At 39.8% G+C, this 22,151-nt stretch overlaps 1 protein-coding gene across 1 annotated transcript in view; it reads left to right on the top strand.

Annotated features, from left to right (window-relative positions):
- Window positions 1-22,151, top strand: part of pgap1 (post-GPI attachment to proteins inositol deacylase 1) — a 127,538-nt gene that overhangs the window by 95,461 nt on the left and 9,926 nt on the right. The window contains exons 23-24 of the mRNA XM_073046943.1: window positions 6,045-6,180; window positions 12,719-12,769. Of these exons, the coding sequence (XP_072903044.1) occupies window positions 6,045-6,180; window positions 12,719-12,769 (187 nt within the window). The remainder of the gene's footprint in view (window positions 1-6,044; window positions 6,181-12,718; window positions 12,770-22,151) is intronic.

The raw sequence follows: 22,151 nt of genomic DNA on the forward strand, positions 1-22,151 counted from the left end.
GCACCTATGCTCCATCTGCCAGAAGAAGTGGGATCTCCCAGTGGCCACCCATTTTAATTCCACTTCCCATTCCATTCCCATTCCAATATGTCAAACCATGGCCTTTTCTGCTGCTGTTGCAATGAGGCCACACTCAAATTGGAGGAACTACACCTTATGTATATTCCATCTGGGTAGCCTCCAACCTGATGGAATGAACACTGATTTCTTGAACTTCCATTAATTCCCCCCTCCCCCCGTTGCCCTCCCTTCACCAGTCCCCATCCCCTTTTCCCTCTTTTACCTTATCTTCTTGCCCATCACCTCCCTCTGGTGTTCCTCTCCCCTTTTCTTTCTTCCATGGCCTTCTGTTCTCTCCTGTTGGACTGCCGCTTCTCTAGCCCTGTATCTGCTTCGCCAATTAACTTACCAGCTCTTTACTTCACCCCTCCCCAGCTATTTTCACCTATCACCTTGTATTTCTCCCTTCCTTCTCCCACATTTTAAATCTATTCCTCATCGTTTTTTCTCCAGTCCTGCCAAAGAGTCTTATCCTGAAACATTGACTGTACTTTTTTCTGTAGATGCGGCCTGGCCTGCTGAGTTCTTCCAACATTTTGTATTCGTTGCTTAGCTACGGTCCTATTGTGTTTAGTGTGAATCTTTGTGCACTGCTGTGAAGCTTCAATGTTAGAACCTGCTCTTGTAATGGAGTGTTGTGTATGATTGTGGAAATCCTCTTTGATACTTCACTGTCCATTTTGCCTCGAAGGATAGCATTCTCTCCTCTTGTGTTAGAATGTGTAGGATTTAAATTCCATGCTAGAAACGCCAACATACACTGTAATCTGAAGAGCCCTTGTACAGAGGAAGTACGTGTCCTACTGATGAGGGGTTACATTGAGGCCTCATCTGCACTTTGAAGTGCAGATGAGAGATCGCAAAAACAGGAAACGTTTTGCATATATTTATGTGTATCTTGAGAATATTGAAAATCAGATGATTAGCTTTCAGTAAACTAATTGCTGAGATTCCTTTGTAATATCTGTTGTTACAAATCTGAAGTCTTAGTTGAAGTACTTTAGTTGTCAACAAATTGAGTTGGGCTTCAATAAACATAAAAAAAGGGCTTTATAAGAGACAAGGTTCTATGACTTTAGCTGTCACCACAACCAAGCTGTAGCATAAAATTGACTTCTCCTCATGTAGCATTATTTCATTTCACCTAGTACTGTAATTAATAATGAATTGTTTAAAAGTAGCTGCCCTTGGCTGTTTCTCTTTGCCATTCACTTAATGATTTGGAAACAGGCAGGAGAAATATACAATTAGCACAATGTACTGCATGTAGATCATAGAGGAGAATTACAAAGTAAAGGAATGAGTAAGCATCAATAGAAGCTAGAAAAGTAATGAGAGAAAATGCATGACAAAAGTACAGAAAACAAATGAAGGAGAAACCAAGAGAGCTATGAAAGGGAAAAGAGAATCAAAGTTTTATTTTTGTAATAAAGCTATGAGAAATCATCTGGGTCCAAACTGTTGTTTTCAGCTTAAAGGTGAGAGTGTTCTAAATCATTTGTGAATTAATTGATCTCATGTTTGCTGCAATAACAAAGAATCACATGGAATAAGGTACTGGCCATCAATTTGATGACTCAGTAAGTCGTGCTTGGCTTTTTCACTACCTGTGTATAAATAAACAAAAGGACTTGAGCTTTTGCTTTGCCCATAGCAGATATTTGTTTTCTTTTCTGTTCGTTATTTATTCATTTAGAGGTACGGTGTGGGGTAGGCCCTTTCGGCCCTTTGAGCTGCGTCACCCTACAACCTTTGCCACCCCACACGCCCCCCCCCCCCCAACTGATTAACACTGACCTAATCACGGGACAATTCATAATGACCAGTGAACCTACTAGCCAGTACATCTTTGGACTTTGAGCGGAAACTGGAGTACCTGGAGAAAACCCACACATTCCGTGGGGAGAATGTAGAGACTGCTTGCAGGTGACATCGGAATTGAGCTCCAAACTCCAAACTGAGGTACTGTAGCGCTAACCGCTATGACACCATCGCGATTATTCTGAATGATGCTGTCATTTCTTTTAGGACTGATGCATGTAGTTGTTAGGGTAGATACTTGGTCATACTTCAGTGGAAAGTAGTGTTCAGGTAGTAGCGTTATCACTGACATAGGTTATGAAATTTGTTCTTTTTTGGCAGCAGTACAGTGCAACACATGAAATAATTACTGTAAGTTACAATAAGAAATATTGACAAAATAATGTGTGTGTGTGTGTCTGTGTGTTTGTTTGTTTGTTTGTTTTATGTATGTATAAACCAGCATTGATCAGAAGGAAATCCTAGCAGTGAAGAAATCCTATAAGAGAGGAGAAAATGAAATACAAGGCAGACTATTTTATAATGTTAAATATTATAAAATTTATTTTTATGTTATATAAAGGCAAGAGAGAGGTAGTCAGCCTGACTTTGGTGGTAGGTAAGATTTTAAAGTCTATTAAGGATGAAACTTCAGAGTATGTGATAAAATAGGATGACGTAAGTGTGGTTTTGTTAAGGGAAGATCTTGTTTGACTAATCAGTTGAAGTTCTTTGAGGAGGGTCACAAGCAGGCTAGGTAAAGGCGAGTTGGTGAGTGTCATTTACTTTGATTTTCAAAAGGCTAAACAATATTTGAGATCATGGTATTAGAGTTGCGCACAAGTACCGGTATTTATAGAGGATGAGGTGGCTGGGTGAAGAGTGAAGGGGTCCTGTTCAGGATGGCTGCTGATAACTCCTGGAATTCAACATGGGTCAGTGCTGAAACTGCACTTTTCACTTTATATGTTAATGATCTGAATGAAGGAACTGTTGGCATTGTGTCCAGGTTTGCAGACAGTACCAAGATATGTGGAATCATTACAAGAGAGTCATTACCAAGAAAGGCGGTGCTATGGAGGCAAAAAAATCTACAGAAGGATTTGGGCAGGTTGGGAGAATGGGCGACAAAGTGGCAGAAGGAAAAACAGTGTTTGAAAGTGTGCGGTTATGCACTTTGGTTGGAAGAGTAAAAGTGTAAACTATTTTCTAAATGAGGAGAAAATTCAGAAATCAGAGTTGCAAGGGGATTTGGGACTTCTAGTTCAGAATCCTGTCAAGATTAACTTGCAGGCTGAATATCAAGGCAGTATATGGTAATGTATGCATAATTTGGTAATAAATATACTTTGAGTTGGTAGTAAAGAAGGCATTCAGTTTGAGAGGACTAGAGTAGAAACTGGGTACCACGGTAGCTTAACGTTAAGTTCGAAGCTAATACAGCTCAGGGCGTTCCATAGTTCGGAGTTCAATTCCCACGCTGTTCTGCAAGGAGTCTATGTATGTCCTCTCCGTAGAATGTGTGGGTTTTCCCTGGGTGTTCTGGTTTTCTCCCACCGTCCATTATAAATTGTCCCATGATTAGGTTAGGGTTAATCGGAGTTGCGGGGTTGTGTAATTGCTGGGATGGCGTGGCTCAAAGGACCAGATGGGCTTACATCGCTGTGTATCACTGAGTAAACAAGCTAAAAACAAGGATGTACTGCTGAGGCTTTATAAGGTGTTGGTCGGAAAGCATTTGGAATATCGTGAGCAAGTCTGGGCTCCATACCTATGCAAGGATGCTCTGGTCCTGGTTCAGCAGAGGTTCTCAAGACTAATCCCAGGCTTAACATATGAGGAGTGTTTGAAGTTTCTGGGCCACAACTCAGAAGAATGAGGGGGGATATCATGGAAACCTATGGGATACTAAAAGGCCTTGATAGTGTGGGCATGGAGAGGATGTTTCCTGTAGTGGAGGAGTCTATGGTCAAAGGGCACAGTCCCAAAATACAAGGATGTTCCTTTAGAACAGAAAGGAGGAGCAATTTCTTTTAGCTATTAGTAGGAGAGTGTAGGTTCTAGGGGCACAGCTCATAATAAAGGGAAGCCCCTTTAAAACTGAGATAATAAAGGATTTCTTAAGCCAGAGGGTGGTGAATCTGTGGAGATCATTGCCCTAGAAGTCTGCAGAGATCAAGGTATTGGGTGTATTTAGGTTCTGAATTGGTAAGGTGGAAGAATAGGCTTCAGAAATAAGAGCCATGACTGAATGATGGAGCAGACTTGATGGGCTGAATGGCCCATTTCTGCTTCACATTTTATGATCTTATTGTGCATAAGGTCCTACATTAGGATGGTAGGGGTCAGTCCACAGATTCTTCAATAGCAGTTCGTCATCTTTATTGAATCCTTGTGCTGAATCAAAATTGTTTAATGCCATTTCCAGAACACAAGCATAAAGGAGAATGAAATAACTGAAACTGCTCACAGTTTCCATTGCAGTGCCACTGATGTGAAGAGGAGTGTGTTACGAATGAGGAGCAACTCTGATGGGCAGAAGGGTGCAAAGTCGCCCCCCGCCCCTTTTTGAGAATCGCAAAATCGCTATTATTTCGGGTCTGATACCCAGGAAATGAGAGAGATAAACAGCTCATGTCAGTAATGACAGAGAGACAACGCAGGGATACACAAAGGTGGAATGTCTCCTCCTAACAAAAGCGGAACGGAACCACTGATTACTGCTATTGTCTCTTGGAGAAGGAATTGTGTATTGAGTACTGTTCTATTCATTGAAACCCCTCAGGGGGCAACCAGAGTGGTCTGGTTGATGTGTTGCATCATCCCAACCTGATTGACACCTGAGACCCCATGAGTGGGGATAAAAGTAGGGTCTGGGGAACACCCCTCAGACGCACCAGGAGAGACGCTACGAGACCGGTGGGGGCTTGTGTGTGTGTCCACCCTTGCCTGGGTGACGAGTCCTCCACGGAACGGTCTAGCTAAAGGACGGAGGGGTCATACATGAATGGCCACAATAACAATGCATTGACGGATCAAGATCGTAAAAGGAAAGTCGGCAAGTCAATAGCTGTTCTCTCTCTCTCTCTCTCTCTCTCTCTCTCTCTCTCTCTCTCTCTCTCGCTCTCGCTCTCGCTCTCGCTCTCGCTCTCGCTCTCGCTCTCGCTCTCGCTCTCGCTCTCTCCCTCTCTCCCTCCCTCCAACAATTGCAACACAGTGATCAGCAGCTACCGCAGCCTGCATGAACTGAACTGAACTTTATATTTCCATCGGACAATTCATTATCCCCTAGACAACGATAGAGCTTATTTCTTATTGATTATTAGTATACCCGCACTTTTAGGTTTAGTATTGACGACGTATATTATCTGTATATTTGCATTGATATTATTTTTGTGTATTTTTACTAATAAATACTGTTAAAAATAGTATCATCAGACTTCAACGGATACTCTTATCTTTGCTGGTAAGATACCCAGTTATGGGGTTCGTAACAAGTGTGATTTCTCCTGAAGTCGATAACCCTCTCCTTTGCTTTTTGACATTGAACAAGTTATTTGCCTGGCGTCTGACCTCAAGCTCTTCCACCTTCTCTCTCTCAGTCTTCTCATTTTTGTTGGTGGTTAGATCCACCGCTGTCTTGTCATTGGCAAGCTTGACAATGTGATTACTTGAGTGTTTGTGTGAGCAGAGTGTACGACAGTGGCTCAGCACAGCCCTGCCGGGCACACATGTTGAGAAGCGGTTGTGCATTCTGACTCTTAAGTATATCTCTCCAGTGTTTAATAGCCAGAACCTTTGAAATGCCATTTCTGTTTGTAGAGAAATGTTCGGAGCAGACTTGATGGGCCAAATGGCCTAATTCTGTTTCTGTGTATTATGGTCTTATAATTAGACTGCTTTGGGCAAAGGTGATTAATATGACACTAAAACTGAAGACTCCACTGAAACTGTGAAACTTGGATCAAGGTGAAGATTTGCTGGTTTCATCGAACTATTCTGAAAATTTCTGCTATTACAGAATTAAATAATTTTGTATTTATTTTAGTAATCTGCTGTATGTAACAGGATTGACTAAAATAGCCAGAGGGACAGGGTGGAGCTAATGACAAGATCTGCTCTTGAAACAACTGTTGTGATGTTGGAAAATACTCAAATGTATTTCATTGTTCCCATTCTTACAGGCCATCAATTGTTAAAAAAGATTCTGAGCTAATAAGTCTTCGAAGTTCCTGTTTTACGATTTTCCTACTTTTTATCATCTGGACAACCTGTGGTGCTCTTGCTCTCATATTTGGTTATCTTCTCTATCTCTTAAAGGTAATAGTTACTTATTAATTAGTCTTGTTCAATCAGTCACAAATTATACAATGTTTAAAAACTAACTTTACAATGAAAACAGGTCAATTAACTTTATTTTTAAACATTTATTTAGTGAGAAGGATTTACTTTTGAACCAGTTAAAGAAACCAAAATTCAGTACATTATTGACCAAATATATTGAATTGCTTCAGTTTATTTGTTAAAAGGGACACTTAATTTTGTTAAAATTGAGGGAACTGCAGGTGCTGGGAATCTGAAATTTTTTTAAAAAACTGAAAACACTAGAGGCTTTCAGCAAGTTAGAGAGCATTTGTGGAAAAATTAACTGTTAATGTTCCAGGTCTGCTCCGACAAGATCATAGCACCAAACATAAATTCTTCACCTCTTCCATTTCAGCATTTCCAAAAGGTTACACTCTCATATCTGCCTGGTCCACTCTTCTGTCCCTGCCTATCAATTCCTGTCAAATGGCATTTTTAAATGCAATTGCAGCAGAGTCCCTGTTCTTTCACCCTCCCTTTCTCATTATACAGGGGCTCTAACAGACTTTCCAAGTGAAGCAGCATTTCATTGCACTTCATCCTGTCAAATGAACTGCATTCAGTATTCACATTGTAGCCCCCTGTGCTCTGAGAAATAATCAGACACCGATTGAATGATTGCTTTAGAGAGCAACTGCGTTCAGCCTGGAGTACCCCGAATTTGTGGTTGCCTATCACTTCAACTCACCATCCCACTCTCACTTTGCACATGTGCCTCCTATACTCTCAGAATGTAGCCAAAGGACATTGTCGCATCTTGTATTTGGACAAGTTGCAGTCTTCTAAACTCCATATCAACTACTCAAACTTTAAATGACTTCCTCTCTTCTGTTTGTATGCCAACTGGCCATTTTTAGCTACCATAGTTTTGGTTTAGTTCTTCCTTTTTTTTATGAATTTTCTGTCACATTAGGTGATCCAGTCTTGCCTATCAGAGAAATTCCCATTGTTCCAACCACAGCCCTCCTACACATTCTCTGCCATTTAAGATTACATTTCTTTCTTTTCCACTCTGGTAAAGGGGTCCTGGGCCTGAAATTGTTTCTCTTTCCACTTAATTTAAAATGCTGGAGGTAAAACGATTGTGGTAAGTAATGGAAGATCTTCAAAATAATGGGGAGAAAAGAATTTTTTTCCAACGTACTTAGCACGGTTCACTTACTGAAGTAGTGGCTGATCCCTCTTCCTCTGCTTAACCTCTCTTCGCTTGGCATCTCCTCTTCATTTGGTTCTTTTGTGCAGATGAATGTTTGAGTTCTAACTTCCTTAGCATCACTTATCAGGATATATCCATAGAGTGTAGGGGTGAGGAGATGAAATCTGACGTCGTCGTTTCGGCGGTAGGCAAATTTAAGTGGGTTGAAGTTGTCTGGAAAGCTGGTGTCATGACCAGCCTCTTAAAGTACTTCATATTGGTAGATATTCAAGTCAGCAGGCTATAGTCATTAACCCTGAACCAGAGAGAGGTTAAACGTATCTCCAAATAACCCTGCCAGCTGATCTGTACAGGATCTAAGGACGTGGCCAGGAACAACATCTGGTCCTAATGCTTTTCACAGGTTCACCATCCAGAAGGCTAATTTACATCCATGATGGTGACAGCAGATTCAGGTTCACTGGAGACTGTCAGAGTGGGGGATGACATACCCGTTCCCTCCTGTTTGAAGCATGCACAGAATTGTTCGGATTTGACCCCCCCCCCCTCCCCCCATGGCTCAGTTGGTATTTCTGTGTCACAGGGACTGACGACCCCAGGTTTATGTTCCTCTTCAATGGTTAATATTGACTGAGCTGCACTTGGTGCTTTTTAAGATTCCATGTCACAAGAACATAGAAGTAGACAAGAAGACAGTTCATCTTGTCTTGGTTCATTCAGACAGAAATCCATCAGTTTTTCTTATGTTCACCTTGGAATGTGTTGCTTATTCTGAGTGCAAAGATCAACATGAAACTTTTCCAAGTAAGAACTACAATGTATACCATCTTTATGAATCCTTATGTTTGCTTTCTGTCTCTTCCTTTAAAAATTAAAATTACTATTTGTCCCAGCATTTTCTTGAGGTATAAAACTCCGATGTAGCCATAATTGACACATTTTAAGATGAGTTATTATCTCTTAATTAAACTAGTGTGTGTAGTGTGTAGGCCTCCGTTAGTCTGGATAGACCATGGATTTGCGCCTTGGTAAGTTTCCAGGGCACAAGCCTGGGCAAGATTTTTTTTATGGAAGACCGGCAGTTGCCCAAGCTGCAAGTCTCTGCCGATGTTGTCCAAGGGAAGGGCATTAGGACCCATACAGCTTGGCACCGGTGTCGTCGCAGAGCAATGTGTGGTTAAGTGCCTTGCTCAAGGACACACACGCAGCCTCAGCCAAAGCTCGAACTAATGACCTTCAGATCACTAGATGAATGCCTTAACCACTTGGCCACACGCCAACACATTTAAACTAGTAACCATTAATGGGTTAAGTCGTCATCTGAATAAATGTTTTGTATCTGTTTTGACCAGTTGGCCACATAACAAGTAAAGATGATCCAGGCTATTGAGTTCAATTTAATTTTTAAAAATGTTATTTATTGAGATACAGCATGGAACAGGCCCTTTGGCCCTTCAAGCCGTGCCGCCCATCAGCCCTCAGTTTAACCCTAGTCTAATCACGGGACAATTTACAATGACCAATTAATCAACCAACCCTTGGACTGTGGAAGGAAACTGGAGCACCCCAAGGAAACCCACTCAGTCACCAGGAGAATGTACAAACTCCTTACAGACAGCAATGGGAAATGAACCCAGGTCACTGGTGCAGTAAAGACCACACTGCCGTGCTGCCCATTCCATTCCATTCAAGTAGCCATGAAGTATTCATTATTTTATTTGCCATTCGGTATGATTGTCCTTGAAGTAATTTTCAAAATTTACATTTTAAAAGAATGAACATCTCAACCCTTTGAATTTAATTAAAAGTAATATGCCATATCAGAAAAAATTTATAAAAATTGCATTGGCAGTAGCCAAAAAAGTTATCGCAGTTACTTGGAAATCTGATTTATATTTAACTATGGATTGTTGGAATAATGAAATACATAGTTGTATTCCACTTGAAAAAATTACATACAATCTAAGAAATGAATATGATATATTTTTGAAAATTTGGCTCCCATACTTACAAAAGATAGGATTAAATACATAGGTCCTTTGAAGATAAAATTATAAAGTAATTGGGGAAAGTAAAAATAAATATTAAAATTATTTTGAACTCCATGGAGCATGTGGGGATCCTCCGATATCCAGGCAATCTTTCTCTTCTTTTTTTTCTTTCTTTAGATAAGGGTTAAGGGGGGGAGGGTTAATATTATTTTTCTTACTATTTTATCATCACATTTATTCTTTGTAATTTTCTAAAATTTAATAAATAAATAAATTTTAAAAATTTAAAAAGTTATATGCCTGATTTACCTTTGCCTGCAGTTAATTATTTTGTCAGACTGCTCAGAACAAGACAGTCCTTCTGATGATACCCTACAAAGGCACCAGGTAGAGTGACGTGTATTCTACTACAGGTGTCCCCCACTTTATGAATGTTGGCTTTACGCCACTTCGCTTTTACAAAAGCCCTACATTAGTAACCTGTTTTCACATTACAAGGGGGATTTTCACTTTTATGAAAATTTTTCCCATATAAATTAATGGTTCTTCGCTTTGTGCCATTTCGCCTTAAGAAAGGTTTCATAGGAGCACTATACCTTTGTAAAGGGGGACACACCTGTATTTTGATTCTGTAGCTTGGCTTTTAGTTGTCTTTCTTGATTGGTGCTCCCCAGTGGGTGGATATGTTGTGTCATGCTAAGAAACAAAGTTCTTGGCTACGTTTACTCTTAGCTATTTCAACAGCATTTGTCAAATCTACAGGATATCGTCTTGTTGTGCAGTGGAGTCAGAGTTGCTAGCATCAAAAGGACCCTTCACCCTACCATGTCCACGCTGTCCTCTTCTGCCCATCTACATTACTCACATTTAGTTGTATTAGTTTCTTACCTTGCCACACCCTGCCTATTTACACTCAGTGACAACTTCATTAGACACCTCCAGTACCTAATAAAGTGGCTACTGAGTATACGTTGGTGGTCTTCTGTTGCTGTAGCCCATGCACTTCAAGGTTTTGTGTTCAGAGATGCTCTTCTGCACACCACTGTTGTAACACGTGGTTTTTTGAGTTACTGTCGCCTTTCTGTCAGCTTGAACCAAACTGGCTGTTCTCCTCTTGCCTCTCTCATTAATAACAACACACACAAAATGCTGGTGGAACACAGCAGGCCAGGCAGCATCTATAGGGAGAAGCACTGTCGACGTTCGGGTCCACCAGCATTTTGTGTGTGTTCCACCAGCATTTTGTGTGTGTTGTTGTTTGAATTTCCAGCATCTGCAGATTTCCTCGTGTTTGCTCTCTCATTAATAAGGTGTTTTTGCCCACAGGGTGTTGTTTCATTTTTTTGCACCATTTTTGTAAACTCTCAAGACTGTTGTGCGTGAAAATCCCAGGAGATTAGTAGTTTCTGAGATGCATTTTGGCAGCGTGTGCCTTAATCTTTTGGACTAGCCTATTTGTTTTGGACTTGGTGAAATGCCTTACTAATGTCCATATACACAACTGCTGCCTTGTCTTTATTGGCCTTCTTAATTACCTTGCAAAAAAACTCAATCAAATTAGGAAGGCAGAATTCCCCTTGCACAAAGTCACGTTGACTATCCTTGATCCTCTTCTGCCTTGCCAAATGTCCAAAAGGTCCCTTAGGATCTTCTCCAATAATTTTGCTACCACTGACACAAGGCACACTGGCCTGTAATTAACTGGCTTATGCTTTCTGACCTTCTTAAGTAAATTAAGAATATGAAAATTGCCAAGGGGGGGTGGGGGTGGATACTTTTTATAGGCACTGTAATTGTAATTGGAAACAATTTTTTCTAATATGAATTTCCAAAATATATCCTGAATATTGCTTTCAGGTTGAATGCTAGTTCTTTTATGTGGAACATTGTTGTATGGTTTGAAAGTCTAGGTTCACTATCATGCTGCCAAAATGCACTTGATTATTATCCTCTAAGATGGAATCTAGACAAACAGGATTGAAGCTAAGGGTATTAAATAAAAAGAAAATGCTGAGAAATACACCATAGATCAGGCTGCATAGGGGAAGTTACATATTTGACTGCAGTTTGTAACTAATGAATGTGCAGATAATCCTAAAGTTTACTCCTAATTGGTTATGTTATTTAGCACAGACTGATAGGTCTGCATTTGTCCTGCTGTTTTGTTAGCCATTTTAAACATAAACATGATAACCTGTTTCTCATGTTCTGGTTGCTCTGTCATATTCCTCCATCCCTCCTTTTCAGCCGTTTTGCTCTGCTTCCCATCTGTTGGCATTAATCCCAGTGCTTGTCATCTCCCTTGAGATTGCTGCTTGTTTCACAGCTCTGTTATCACTGCCTGTAAAAGCAGTGCGCCATCACTTGCTGGGAACTTGTTTGTTTTCACCAATATTAGCCTGTCTTTTATATTTTCTTCCCTTCTGTGCAACTTTTTGTCCTATTTTATCATTACATATGAGTTACATTTTTTTGGAGGAAGTACTCACTTAACATATCATCAAAAATGATATTTCTGGTTTTCATTTGTTTACTTTAACATTGCCTTTTTTCTGCTAATTTTCGTTCAATGAAGTGCAGTCCTTCTGACTTAGCTTTAATTGTTTTTTTTATATTATGCTTAAATAGTCTTCTTACAGCCTAATAATTGGTCTTTTTCTCTTTATAACCTTTAACTACTCGACAAAGTGGGTATTCATTATATCTTTCAGTCCCTTTCCAAGTATCCTGATCTTTGCTGCATTCAGGAATGTGAGGCATTTTAGGGGCTTTGAGAGAAATGCATTTTTTAAAATAAAAATTCCTGCCTTTATATGGGTTCCTGCAGCACATATAATCTTTTGTATCGCCAGTGTTGTTGCTGAAAGTGCTTGAGAGAATCTGTCAAGAAACATCCACCATGATCAAATATGTAGATTACATTCCTTTCAGTTTTAGAATTATATAAAGTAAGGAGTTATTTCGGGTCAAAAATGTTTATCTTACTTTTCCTAGTCTATTGCCATGTAGACTGTGGCTTTTCAAGTGCTAATCCAGCTAATTTTTGGAAGAGATAACCCTATATTTCTTAACTGTTCATGAGCCAGCACTGACACAGCAATCAACATAAATAGGATGGCTATTACATTCCAAAAAATACTGTAAAATAATTGATAATTGATAATAGATAAATAATTTATCTGATAAATATTTTGCAGTCTTTGAAATAAGACTACGTAAGTAACAGTTCCCAATACTTTTGTAGATATTCTAAATGGAAGTATTTTAGTGTGTCAAAAATTAGTGGATAATAACTGAATTGTTATAATTGAATATTTAATTAATGTACTTCTTTTTTCTTCCTCAGGTCCTCCGCCTGCAAGCTACAGTGCAAACAATGAAAGGTATTCTTAATTTGGTAAGGCTGTGTTTTTTTTCCCTCTTTATTTGTAGTACTTAAGCTGTGAGTAGCTTTAGGCACTGCTCTCTTACAGGATGATTCCACTGCACCCTGGACAAAAAGAAACATCTTGTCACCTGCTTCTTGCTCTTTCTGTGCTGCTGGTGATGGGTTGCATGATGCTTTTTCTAGTATTTTACAGTCTGTGTGTGAGGTTACCTCATTGACAAAAACCTTATGAAATAGTCATTGACTCCATATATAAGAGCCTGCAATTAGTTGGAATAAATTAGTGTACCTTTTGTTAAACTGTAGTTTATTGCTTTGTTTTAGAATTTTGAAAGCATTTGAAATTTGCAAGAACTATTCCATTATAACTGTAGGATGTACATATTGTGCCTGCAGACAATTAATATTAATGAAAGAATAATGTAATAAAAAATCATACTTTCCCCATGTAAGATTTAACAAGATGGGTTTTGGCAAGGCTTCATCATTCCACTTTACCTTTGTGTTGGAATGACATGTTGCTCTGGGCTATTTCTTGGACTACGCACTTATAAATTAAAGAAATAGGTGTTGGCCTGGAATATATATAAGAATTCTATCAATGGAGGATGCCATAGTTACATTTTAAGTCACTTATGTCACTGCTTATCTGATACTCTTTGTTAATCCCAATTTCCACCTCAGTGCTCTTTGTTGATATCCATGATGTGCACAGCAGCACACAAGTCAGGAATGTATCTGTCTTCAGTTGAGAGCACTGAGTCTGGGGTAGCACCACAGGTCTCCTGAGCTGGAGGAACGCATGCACTTCACTCTAAGGCTGGCATATGTAAACACAGCACCATTCAGTTCAATGGGCTATCTCCAATTTTGATTGAAAATAAAAATTCTTCCTAAAGATTTTAATTGATTTATAGGGCATAAAGTCAATCTTATGGCCAACTTTTCTATTTACTTTTCATTTTTAATTATTTTACTCCCTTTGAACTGTTTTTAAATGTCTCTGACCATGGTGAGTTGGCAAAAGGCCATCAGAATAATCTCTGGTAAAGCTACAAGATCTGCTGCCTGATGCGTACAAAGCCCCCGTTCTGCTGCTCCACTGGAGGCTGTGGCAGTGAGGCATGCTATTCAGCTAACAAATTAATAAGTTCTTAGATATTCAAACTATAAACCAGAATGAATAAATCTTGAAAACTGATTGTCCTTTTAGGAAGTGAAGACCATACAACTGTAAAATTGAATTTTCAAGACTTGTTATCACCTTATCATGCAATATGCTGTTAAAAAATTACTAGAAAAAGCATCAGGCAATTTACTCATTCAGTACGTCTGTGAAAACTTTAGTTGGTATTGGTTTAGTCTACTGAATCCATTTAATAATACAGATCATTTTCATCTCTCTGATAGTCATTCTAAAATCCAATTTATGAAATTTAATGAATAGTGTGATCCTGAATTCTGATTATTATAAAAATACTTTTAGTTTTTTGTCTTTTTTTGTCCAATCCAACTCTGGAATGAACCAAAACAAAATTTTCTTTGAACTTTCCATTAAATGTTGGCATCACCAGCAAGATAATTTTTTTTTAATGTTCACCCTTAAATGCTTTAGAGAAGGCAATGGGAAGTTGTCTTGAATAGCTGCTATCTGTTGTTTAATGTTCAAGTGATCCCTACATTATGGGGTGAGCAGGGGAGGGGTTTGCATTCCAAGAAATACACTGGCAACTCAATTCTCTGTAGCAGACACTTTATTCCCTTTGAATCCCATGCTATAAGTGGAGATGTGTTCCTACAGAAAGCTTCTACTTCAACAGTAGTGACCATGCAAGCATGCGGCCTGTAGCCGAGCATTCTGACGTGTTGTAGGTAGACAAAAGAATGTTGCTGTTTTAACTAATTAAAAATCGATGCTACATTATTTGATGAAGTTTTGTTGCACAAGTATCAAAGAAATTGATTTGTCAGTTTCCAAAGTAAATGCTTTAAGTGACTACCCTTTGAATTTGCAGCCTCTAATTGTTGGTAAACTAATTCAGTTCTCTCCATATGCTCTGGGTTTCCCTTCTTCACATAAAATCCCTAAGAGACGATTTTTATTCCGTATGTCAAATTTTTTGTTCATGATTTGTGAATTCTATAAGTGTGAATTTCTTTACCTGAGCTGTAATCTGGAATGACCTGTACTTTTAGTAAGGGACATTAAAAGCTTTGATTTCATGTTGTAAAGATAAGGAAAATAAATGAAATTTAAAAGTTGTGTAACTTTGAGGAGAACGTAAAGGCAGTTCTCAAGCATGTGCCATGGAACAAAGAACAGTACAGCCCAGGAACAGGCCATTTGGGCCACTCTGTTGTGCTGGACATCAAACCAAAAATACCCAAACACTAATCCCTCCTACCTACACATGTCTATATCCCTCCATCTTCCTTACATTCACGTGCCTATGGAAACATCTCTTTCAGGCATTTCAGGCATCTATCACTCTCTGAGTAAAAAAAAACACTTACCCCTCACATCCCTTTTGAACCTACCCCCCCCCCCCTCACTTTCAATGAATGCCCTCTGGTGTTAGACATTTCAACCCTGAGAAACAGATAGTCACTGTCTGCTCCATACCTAATCTTATAAACCTCTATAAGATTTCCACTCAGCCTCTGCTGCTCCAGAGAAAACAACACAAGTTTATCCAGCCTCCCATGATGCCCTCTAAACCAGGTTGCATCCTGGTAAACTCTCTCCATTAGCCATTTCTCTGCCCAAATCTGCAACTGATCTATCTCATGCTGTATTCTTTGCCAGTCTTCTACACTATCCACAGTTTTCACCAATCTTGGTACCATCCATCCATCTACATTTTCATCCAAGTCATTGATGTACATCACAAACAGCAGAGGTGCCAGCAGAGGTGCCCTATGGAACACCACTAATTACAACCATCCAGCTCGAATAAGTCCCGAACCACCACCCTCTGTCTTCTATGCGCAGGCGAGTTCTGTATCCAAACATAAAATTTGCTGTGGATCCCATGAATCTTAATCTTCTGGATTAGCCTTCCATGAGGGACTTTGTCAAATGCCTTCCTAAAATTCATGTAGACAACATCTACTGCCCTACCCTCATCAGTCTCTCTCGTCACCTTGTCAAAAAACTCAGTCAAGCTGGTAAGACATGACCTTCCCTGCACAAAGCCACTTTGGCTCTCCCTAATTGGGCCATGGGTTTCCAAATGCTCATGCATCTTAACCCTATGAATTTTCTCCAGCAACTTCCCTACAACTGATGTGAGACTCACCAGTGTATAGTTCCTGGATTTTCCCTTTACCCCTCCTTAACAGAGGTACACATTAGCCATTTGCCAGTCCTCCAGGACCTCACCTGTGGCTAGAGAGAACACAAAGATACTGGTCAAGGCCCCAGCAATCTTATCTCAAGCCTCCTTCAATAGTCTGGGGTAAATCCCAGGCCCTAGGGACTTAATGCTCACTAGAAGGCCTAACAGTTCCTCCTTGATTGCTAAATGCTCTGACAGATTTATACACTCACCACTGATCTCCTGGTCCTTCATATCCTTTTCCTTGGGAAATACTGAAGGTAAGTACTATTTAAGTACCTCTCGCACATTCTCCGTATCCAAGCAAATGTTCCCCCCCTTTATCCTTGAATGGTCCTACCCTCTCCCTAGTTATCCTCTTGCTCATGACGTATGTATAGAATGACATGGGATTCCCTGTAATCCTACCTGCCAAGGACTTTTCATGGCCCCTCTTAATTCCCTTCCTTAGTTCTTTTATAGCTTCTTTATCCCCATGAGCTTCGTTTGATCCTAACTTCAGAAGTTTTACATTATTTTCCTTTTTCTTCTTGACTGAATTTATCACCTCTCTGGACATCCAAGGTTCTCTTATCTTTTCCATCTGCATCCTTCCTTCTAACAGGAATATACTTCTCCGGTACTCCGTGCACCCTCCAAAATCTGATGTGAACTTGCCAGAAAAAGGTATTACCACTTAACTCTTAGCTCCAGTCTTGTGCACTTGTTATTTGCCTACTCCAATTTAAAACTCTCCCGCAAGGACCATATCTGTCCTTATTAATAGCTATCCTGAAAGTGAAGGAGTTGTGATCACTGTTCCCTAACTGCTCACCCACTGAAAGGTCGATCACCTGGCCAGGCTTATTTCCCAACAACCAGATCCAATACAACCTCACCTCTCATTGATGTAAAAAACCTTCCAAGATACACTTAAATTCTGCCCTGTCTAAATTCCTTGCACTATGAAGGGCCCAGTTTATATTTGGGAAGTTGAAACCCCCCCCCTTACTGCAACCCTATTATTTTATATGGGTTATAACTACTGTGATTATGTGGCTGTCCCGATGTCTAATTGGCAAGAATTCAGATGTTGATGGGTGCTTTGATAATGGTATTACTGTTGAATATCTCGAAGGTTGATTAGATTCTTTTGAAGATGGTCATTGCTGATATTTGTATGGCCTGCATGTTACTTGTCACTTGTCAGCCTATGCCCAAGTATTGTCCAGTTTTTGCTGCATGTGGTATCAGTCTGTGATGAGATGCCATGGAAATTTGACAAATCCCCATTTTTAACATTGTGAATGGAAATTGCCGAAGACGTTTAGCCAAGGACACTGATCTGAATACCTCCTGCAGAGCATCACATTTCCCATTTCACTTGATACAATTCCATTGTCTTTAGGTCCCAGTTCATTTACTTGAGGGCTTGTTGCTAGAAATGGTGAATGCTGCTGTGATGTCAAACAATTACTGTCACCTCAGCTGTGGAATTCATCTGTTTTTCAACAAATGCTGCAGTGAAATCAGGAACTTGGTGGCTTTGGTAGGATCCAAACTGAGATAATGAGTTCATGACACCTATTGGTCCAACCACAACACTTAACATTTTACAGATTATTCTGATAAAGAGAAGGGTGGTAAATAAGAATATGTTTGCATTAGATGAATTTTAGCAATTTCTTTTCATTAGACAGATACCAGTGTTACTGCAATACTAAACTGCCTTCATTGGTTCATCATAGTTGACAGTTCTAATGAATGGTCTCAAATCTGAAATATTAACTTCTTCCTCTTGTGATGTTGCTTGACTTGTTGCGTGCTCCTAGCATTTTTAGTTATTACTTTACATCTCCAGCAACAATAGTTCTTCTGATTATTTTCTTACTGACTGGAGTTGCACCTGGATCTGCAACGTATCTTGAGCAGTAAAGACACAGTTTCCAGAGGAGTGCATTCTGATATGATTTTGCATGATGTGTATTTCAAGTGCAAGATTAAATTTTTCTCTAGGCATCTGATATATATACCTAGTGGCCACTGTATTAGGTGCATCTGCTTGTTAATATGAATATCTAATCAGCCAATCTTGTGGCAGCAACTCAATGCCTAAAAACATGTAGAACTGGTCAAGAGGTTCAGTTAACCAAATATCAGAATGGGGAAGAAATGTGATCTAGGTGGCTTGGACGATGGACCGATTTATGGTACCAGACAGGGTGGTTTGAGTTTCTTGGCAGCTGATGATCTCCTGGGATTTTCACACACAACAGTCTCAAAAGTTTACAGAGAATGATGTGAAAAACTAAATCACCTTGTTAATGAGAGAGGTCAGAGGAGAATGGCCAAACTGATAGGAAGGCAATGATAGCTCAAATAACCACATGCTACAACAGTGGCATGCAGAAGAGCGTCTCTGAGTATTTTTCACTGTCTCTGTGAGGCTTATGGGAAGCAGTGGAAACCAGACCCACTCATAGCCATCCTTGGAGCAACAAGCTCCCTATCTTCAGCCAATAAGTGTGGAAAAAATGGCTGTATTGTTTGGAATGGCGATTGCTAAGAAGTTAATCCTGTTAATGTGGAAAATGGGCTCTGTGCCTACGTACGATCTGTGGCTGAGAGAACTGGCAAATACTTTACATTTGGAGAGACTGAGACTATGTAATGAGGACAGAGGGGACATCTTTTAAAGGATATGGGGCCCTGTATTGGACTTTCTTACAGGGTGAGGACTGAGATTTTTTTGGTGCGATGCACCTCTGCTGTGTATGTTTACTTTTGCCTTTATATTATTCTCCCTTTTGATGCTCAGTATTTAATTTGATTTTGTTATGGTCGTGGTTTTTGTGAATGTGCTGTATTTTGTTTGTTGTTTGTTTGTAGAATTTTTTTTTTATATTTTAAAAAAAGAAGAACATCACTGAACGCACAACACTGAGTGAAGTGGATGAGCTACAGCAGCAGAAGACAACAATCATACACTCAGTGGCCACTTTATTAGGTAGCTGATAAATTAGCCACTGAGTGTATACTTTGGACATTTAGCATAATCTTGTTGAAATGATTAGGAAGTAGGATTTTCTGACCCAGGGCATTTTCCTACAAGGAGAATAGAAACAAGCCACAGAGTTAGGATTACATAGGATTTTGACTGGTAGCTGGAATATAAATTTACTTTTTGGTTAATTTGGCACCGCTTTCCTGTTGCTCCTTTGGAAGCACCTTGCAATTAACTGTGAGGAAAAGGGGTGATGTTTGATTTCAGTTAACTCTGCATGATTTTAACAGCATTTTGGGAAGATCTAATGACAACCTTAAAACAATATGTATATTGTTCATGTTAAATAAAAATGTTTGGCATCTTGCTACTTCGAAGGAGAAGCCATTGATTGAGTCATACAGCTGGGAAACAGATTCTACGCCTCAACTGGTCCACACCTACCAATATTCCCCTCTAAGCTAGTTCCAACTGGCTCAGATCCTTCTAAAATTGGACAAAAGTTTGCAAAAGATAAATGTGGAATTATTTTAGATGGCCATTAGGTAGAGCAGGTGTCTTGCAGAGACCTAAGATTCTTAGAGGAGTCATTCATTGCTTTCTAACATTATTTCTCAAAAGTATTTATTCTTTGTCCTCATCATCCCAATCAAGCTTAATTAAAAGAAAGACTGTTCTTTGTTTAGAAGTTTAGTATTGAACAGCCATACTTAGTAGAACGCAAAGAGCGCCGGACATGTGGATTGTGTCCTGCAAAACCCCATGTAATAATTCTACAACATTACTAACTTAAATATGTCAACATTTTGATTCTGTATTGGAATTTGTTCCCCTGAAATCTTCGTTTTCACTGAAATTAAGGCAAACCTCTATTAACAGCTTGAAGTTCTCTCATCAAGCAGAGGGTGTGGTGCAGGATTCCAGGAGGCGGAATTTCTAGAGTGCCTTTGAGATGGCTTTTTTAGAGCAGCTCGTGGTTGAGCCCACGAGGGGATCAGCTATTCTGGATTGGGTGCTGTGCAATGAACCAGAATTGATTGGAGAGTTTAAGATATAAGAACCCTTCAGGGCAAGTGATCATATTATGATCGAATTCACCCTGAAATCTGAGAAGGAGAGGCTAAAGTCAGATGTATCAGTATTATAGTGGAGTATAGGGAATTAAAAATGTAATTAGGAAGGTAAAGATGGAAAATGAAAGTAAGCTAGCCAATAGTATTAAAGAGGATACCTAAAGTTTCTTCAGATACGTAAAGTGTAAAAGAGAGGAAAAAGTGGATATTGGACCCCAGGATGATGGAATAGATGGCTTTGTTGCCAAGTTTGCAGCTGATACGAAGGTTGGTGGAGGGGCAGGTAGTGTTGAGGAAACAGGATGCAGAAGGACTTAGAAGTACTAAGCGAGGTAGAATGCTGGAGAGGTAGTAATTGGGGGAAGAAATTGGCAGATAAACTGAACAAGTATTCTACATCAGTCTTTACTGTAGAAGGCACTAGCAGTATGGTGCACATTCCAGGTATCAGGGGTCATAAAGTGTGTGAAGTTACCATTACCAGGGAGAAGGTTCTTGGGAAACTGAAAAGTCTAAAGGTAGATAAGTCATCTGGACCAGATTGTGTACACCCCAGGTTTCTGAAAGAGGTAGCTGAAGAGATTGTGGAGGTATTTGTAATGATCGTTAAAGAATCACTAGAATCTGGAATGGTTCTGGGAGACTGGAAAAATGCAAGTGTCACTCCACTCTTCAAGAAGGGGGATAGAGGCAGAAGAAAGAAAATTATAGGCTAATTAGTCTGACCTCAGTGGTGGAGAAGCCGTTGGACGATGTTGGAGGCACATAATAAAATAGGCCATTCAGTATGGTTTCCTCAAGGGAAAGTTTGCTGACAAATCTGTTGGAATTCTTTGAAGAAGTAAGAAACAGGGTGGACAAAGGAGAATCAGTTGATGTTGTGTACTTGGATTTTCAGAAGGCCTTTGACAAGGTGCCACACATGAGGCTGCTTAACAAGCTATGAGCCCATGGTATGATGGGAAAGATTCTAGCATGGATAAAGCAATGGCTGATTGGTAGAAGGCAAAGAGTGGGAATAAAGAGAGCCTTTTCTGGCTGGCTGTTGGTGTTAGTGGTGTTTCACGGGAGACTTTCACAAGTCTGTCTTGGGTTTGATTCTTTTTACATTATATGTCAATGATTTGGATGACAGAATTGATGGCTTTGTTGCAAAGTTTACAGATGATACAAAGATAGGTGGAGGGCAGGTAGTTTCAAGGAAGCAGGGAAGCTACGCAAGGACTTAGACAGATTAGGATAATGGGGAAAGAAATAGCAAATGGAGTACAGTGTTGGAAAGTGTATGGTTATGCACTTTGGCAGAAGAAATGAAAGGGGGTAGACTGTTTTCCAAATGGAGAGAAACTACAAAAAAACTGAGGCACAAAGGGACTTGGGAGTTCTAGTGCAGGATTCCCTAAAGGTTAATTTACAGGTTGAGTCAGTGGTGAGGAAGGCAAATGCAGTGTTCGGATTCATTTCAAGAGGACTAGAATATAAAAGCAAGGATGTGATGTTCAGACTTTAGTACCGGTGAGGACATTCTTGGAGTGTTGTGAATAGTGTTGGGTCCTTTACTTTAGAAAGTGCATTCTAAAACTGGAGTGGGTTCAAAGTTGGTTCACGAAAGTGATTCCCGGATTGAATGCCTTGTCACACGAAGAGCTTTTGATGAATCTGAGCCTGTATTCACTCAAGTTCAGAAGAATGAGGGGGTGACCTAATTGAAACTTAATAAATGGTGAAATACCATGCTAGAATGGATTTGGAGAGGATGTTTCCTATGGCGGGAGAGTCTAAGACCAGAGGGCACAGCTTGAGAATTGAAGAGTGTCCTTATGGAATGGAGATGAGCAGGAATTTTATTAGCCAGAGAGTGGTGAATCTGTAGAATTCTTTGCCACGGGCAGCTGTGGAGGCCATGTCTTCATGTATATTTAAGGCAGAGATTGATAGATTCTTGATTGGTCAGGGCACGATGTATACGGGGAGAAGGCAGGAGATTGGGGCTGAGA

Source organism: Hemitrygon akajei, chromosome 5 (assembly GCF_048418815.1).
Source record: "Hemitrygon akajei chromosome 5, sHemAka1.3, whole genome shotgun sequence".
NCBI lineage: Eukaryota > Metazoa > Chordata > Chondrichthyes > Myliobatiformes > Dasyatidae > Hemitrygon > Hemitrygon akajei.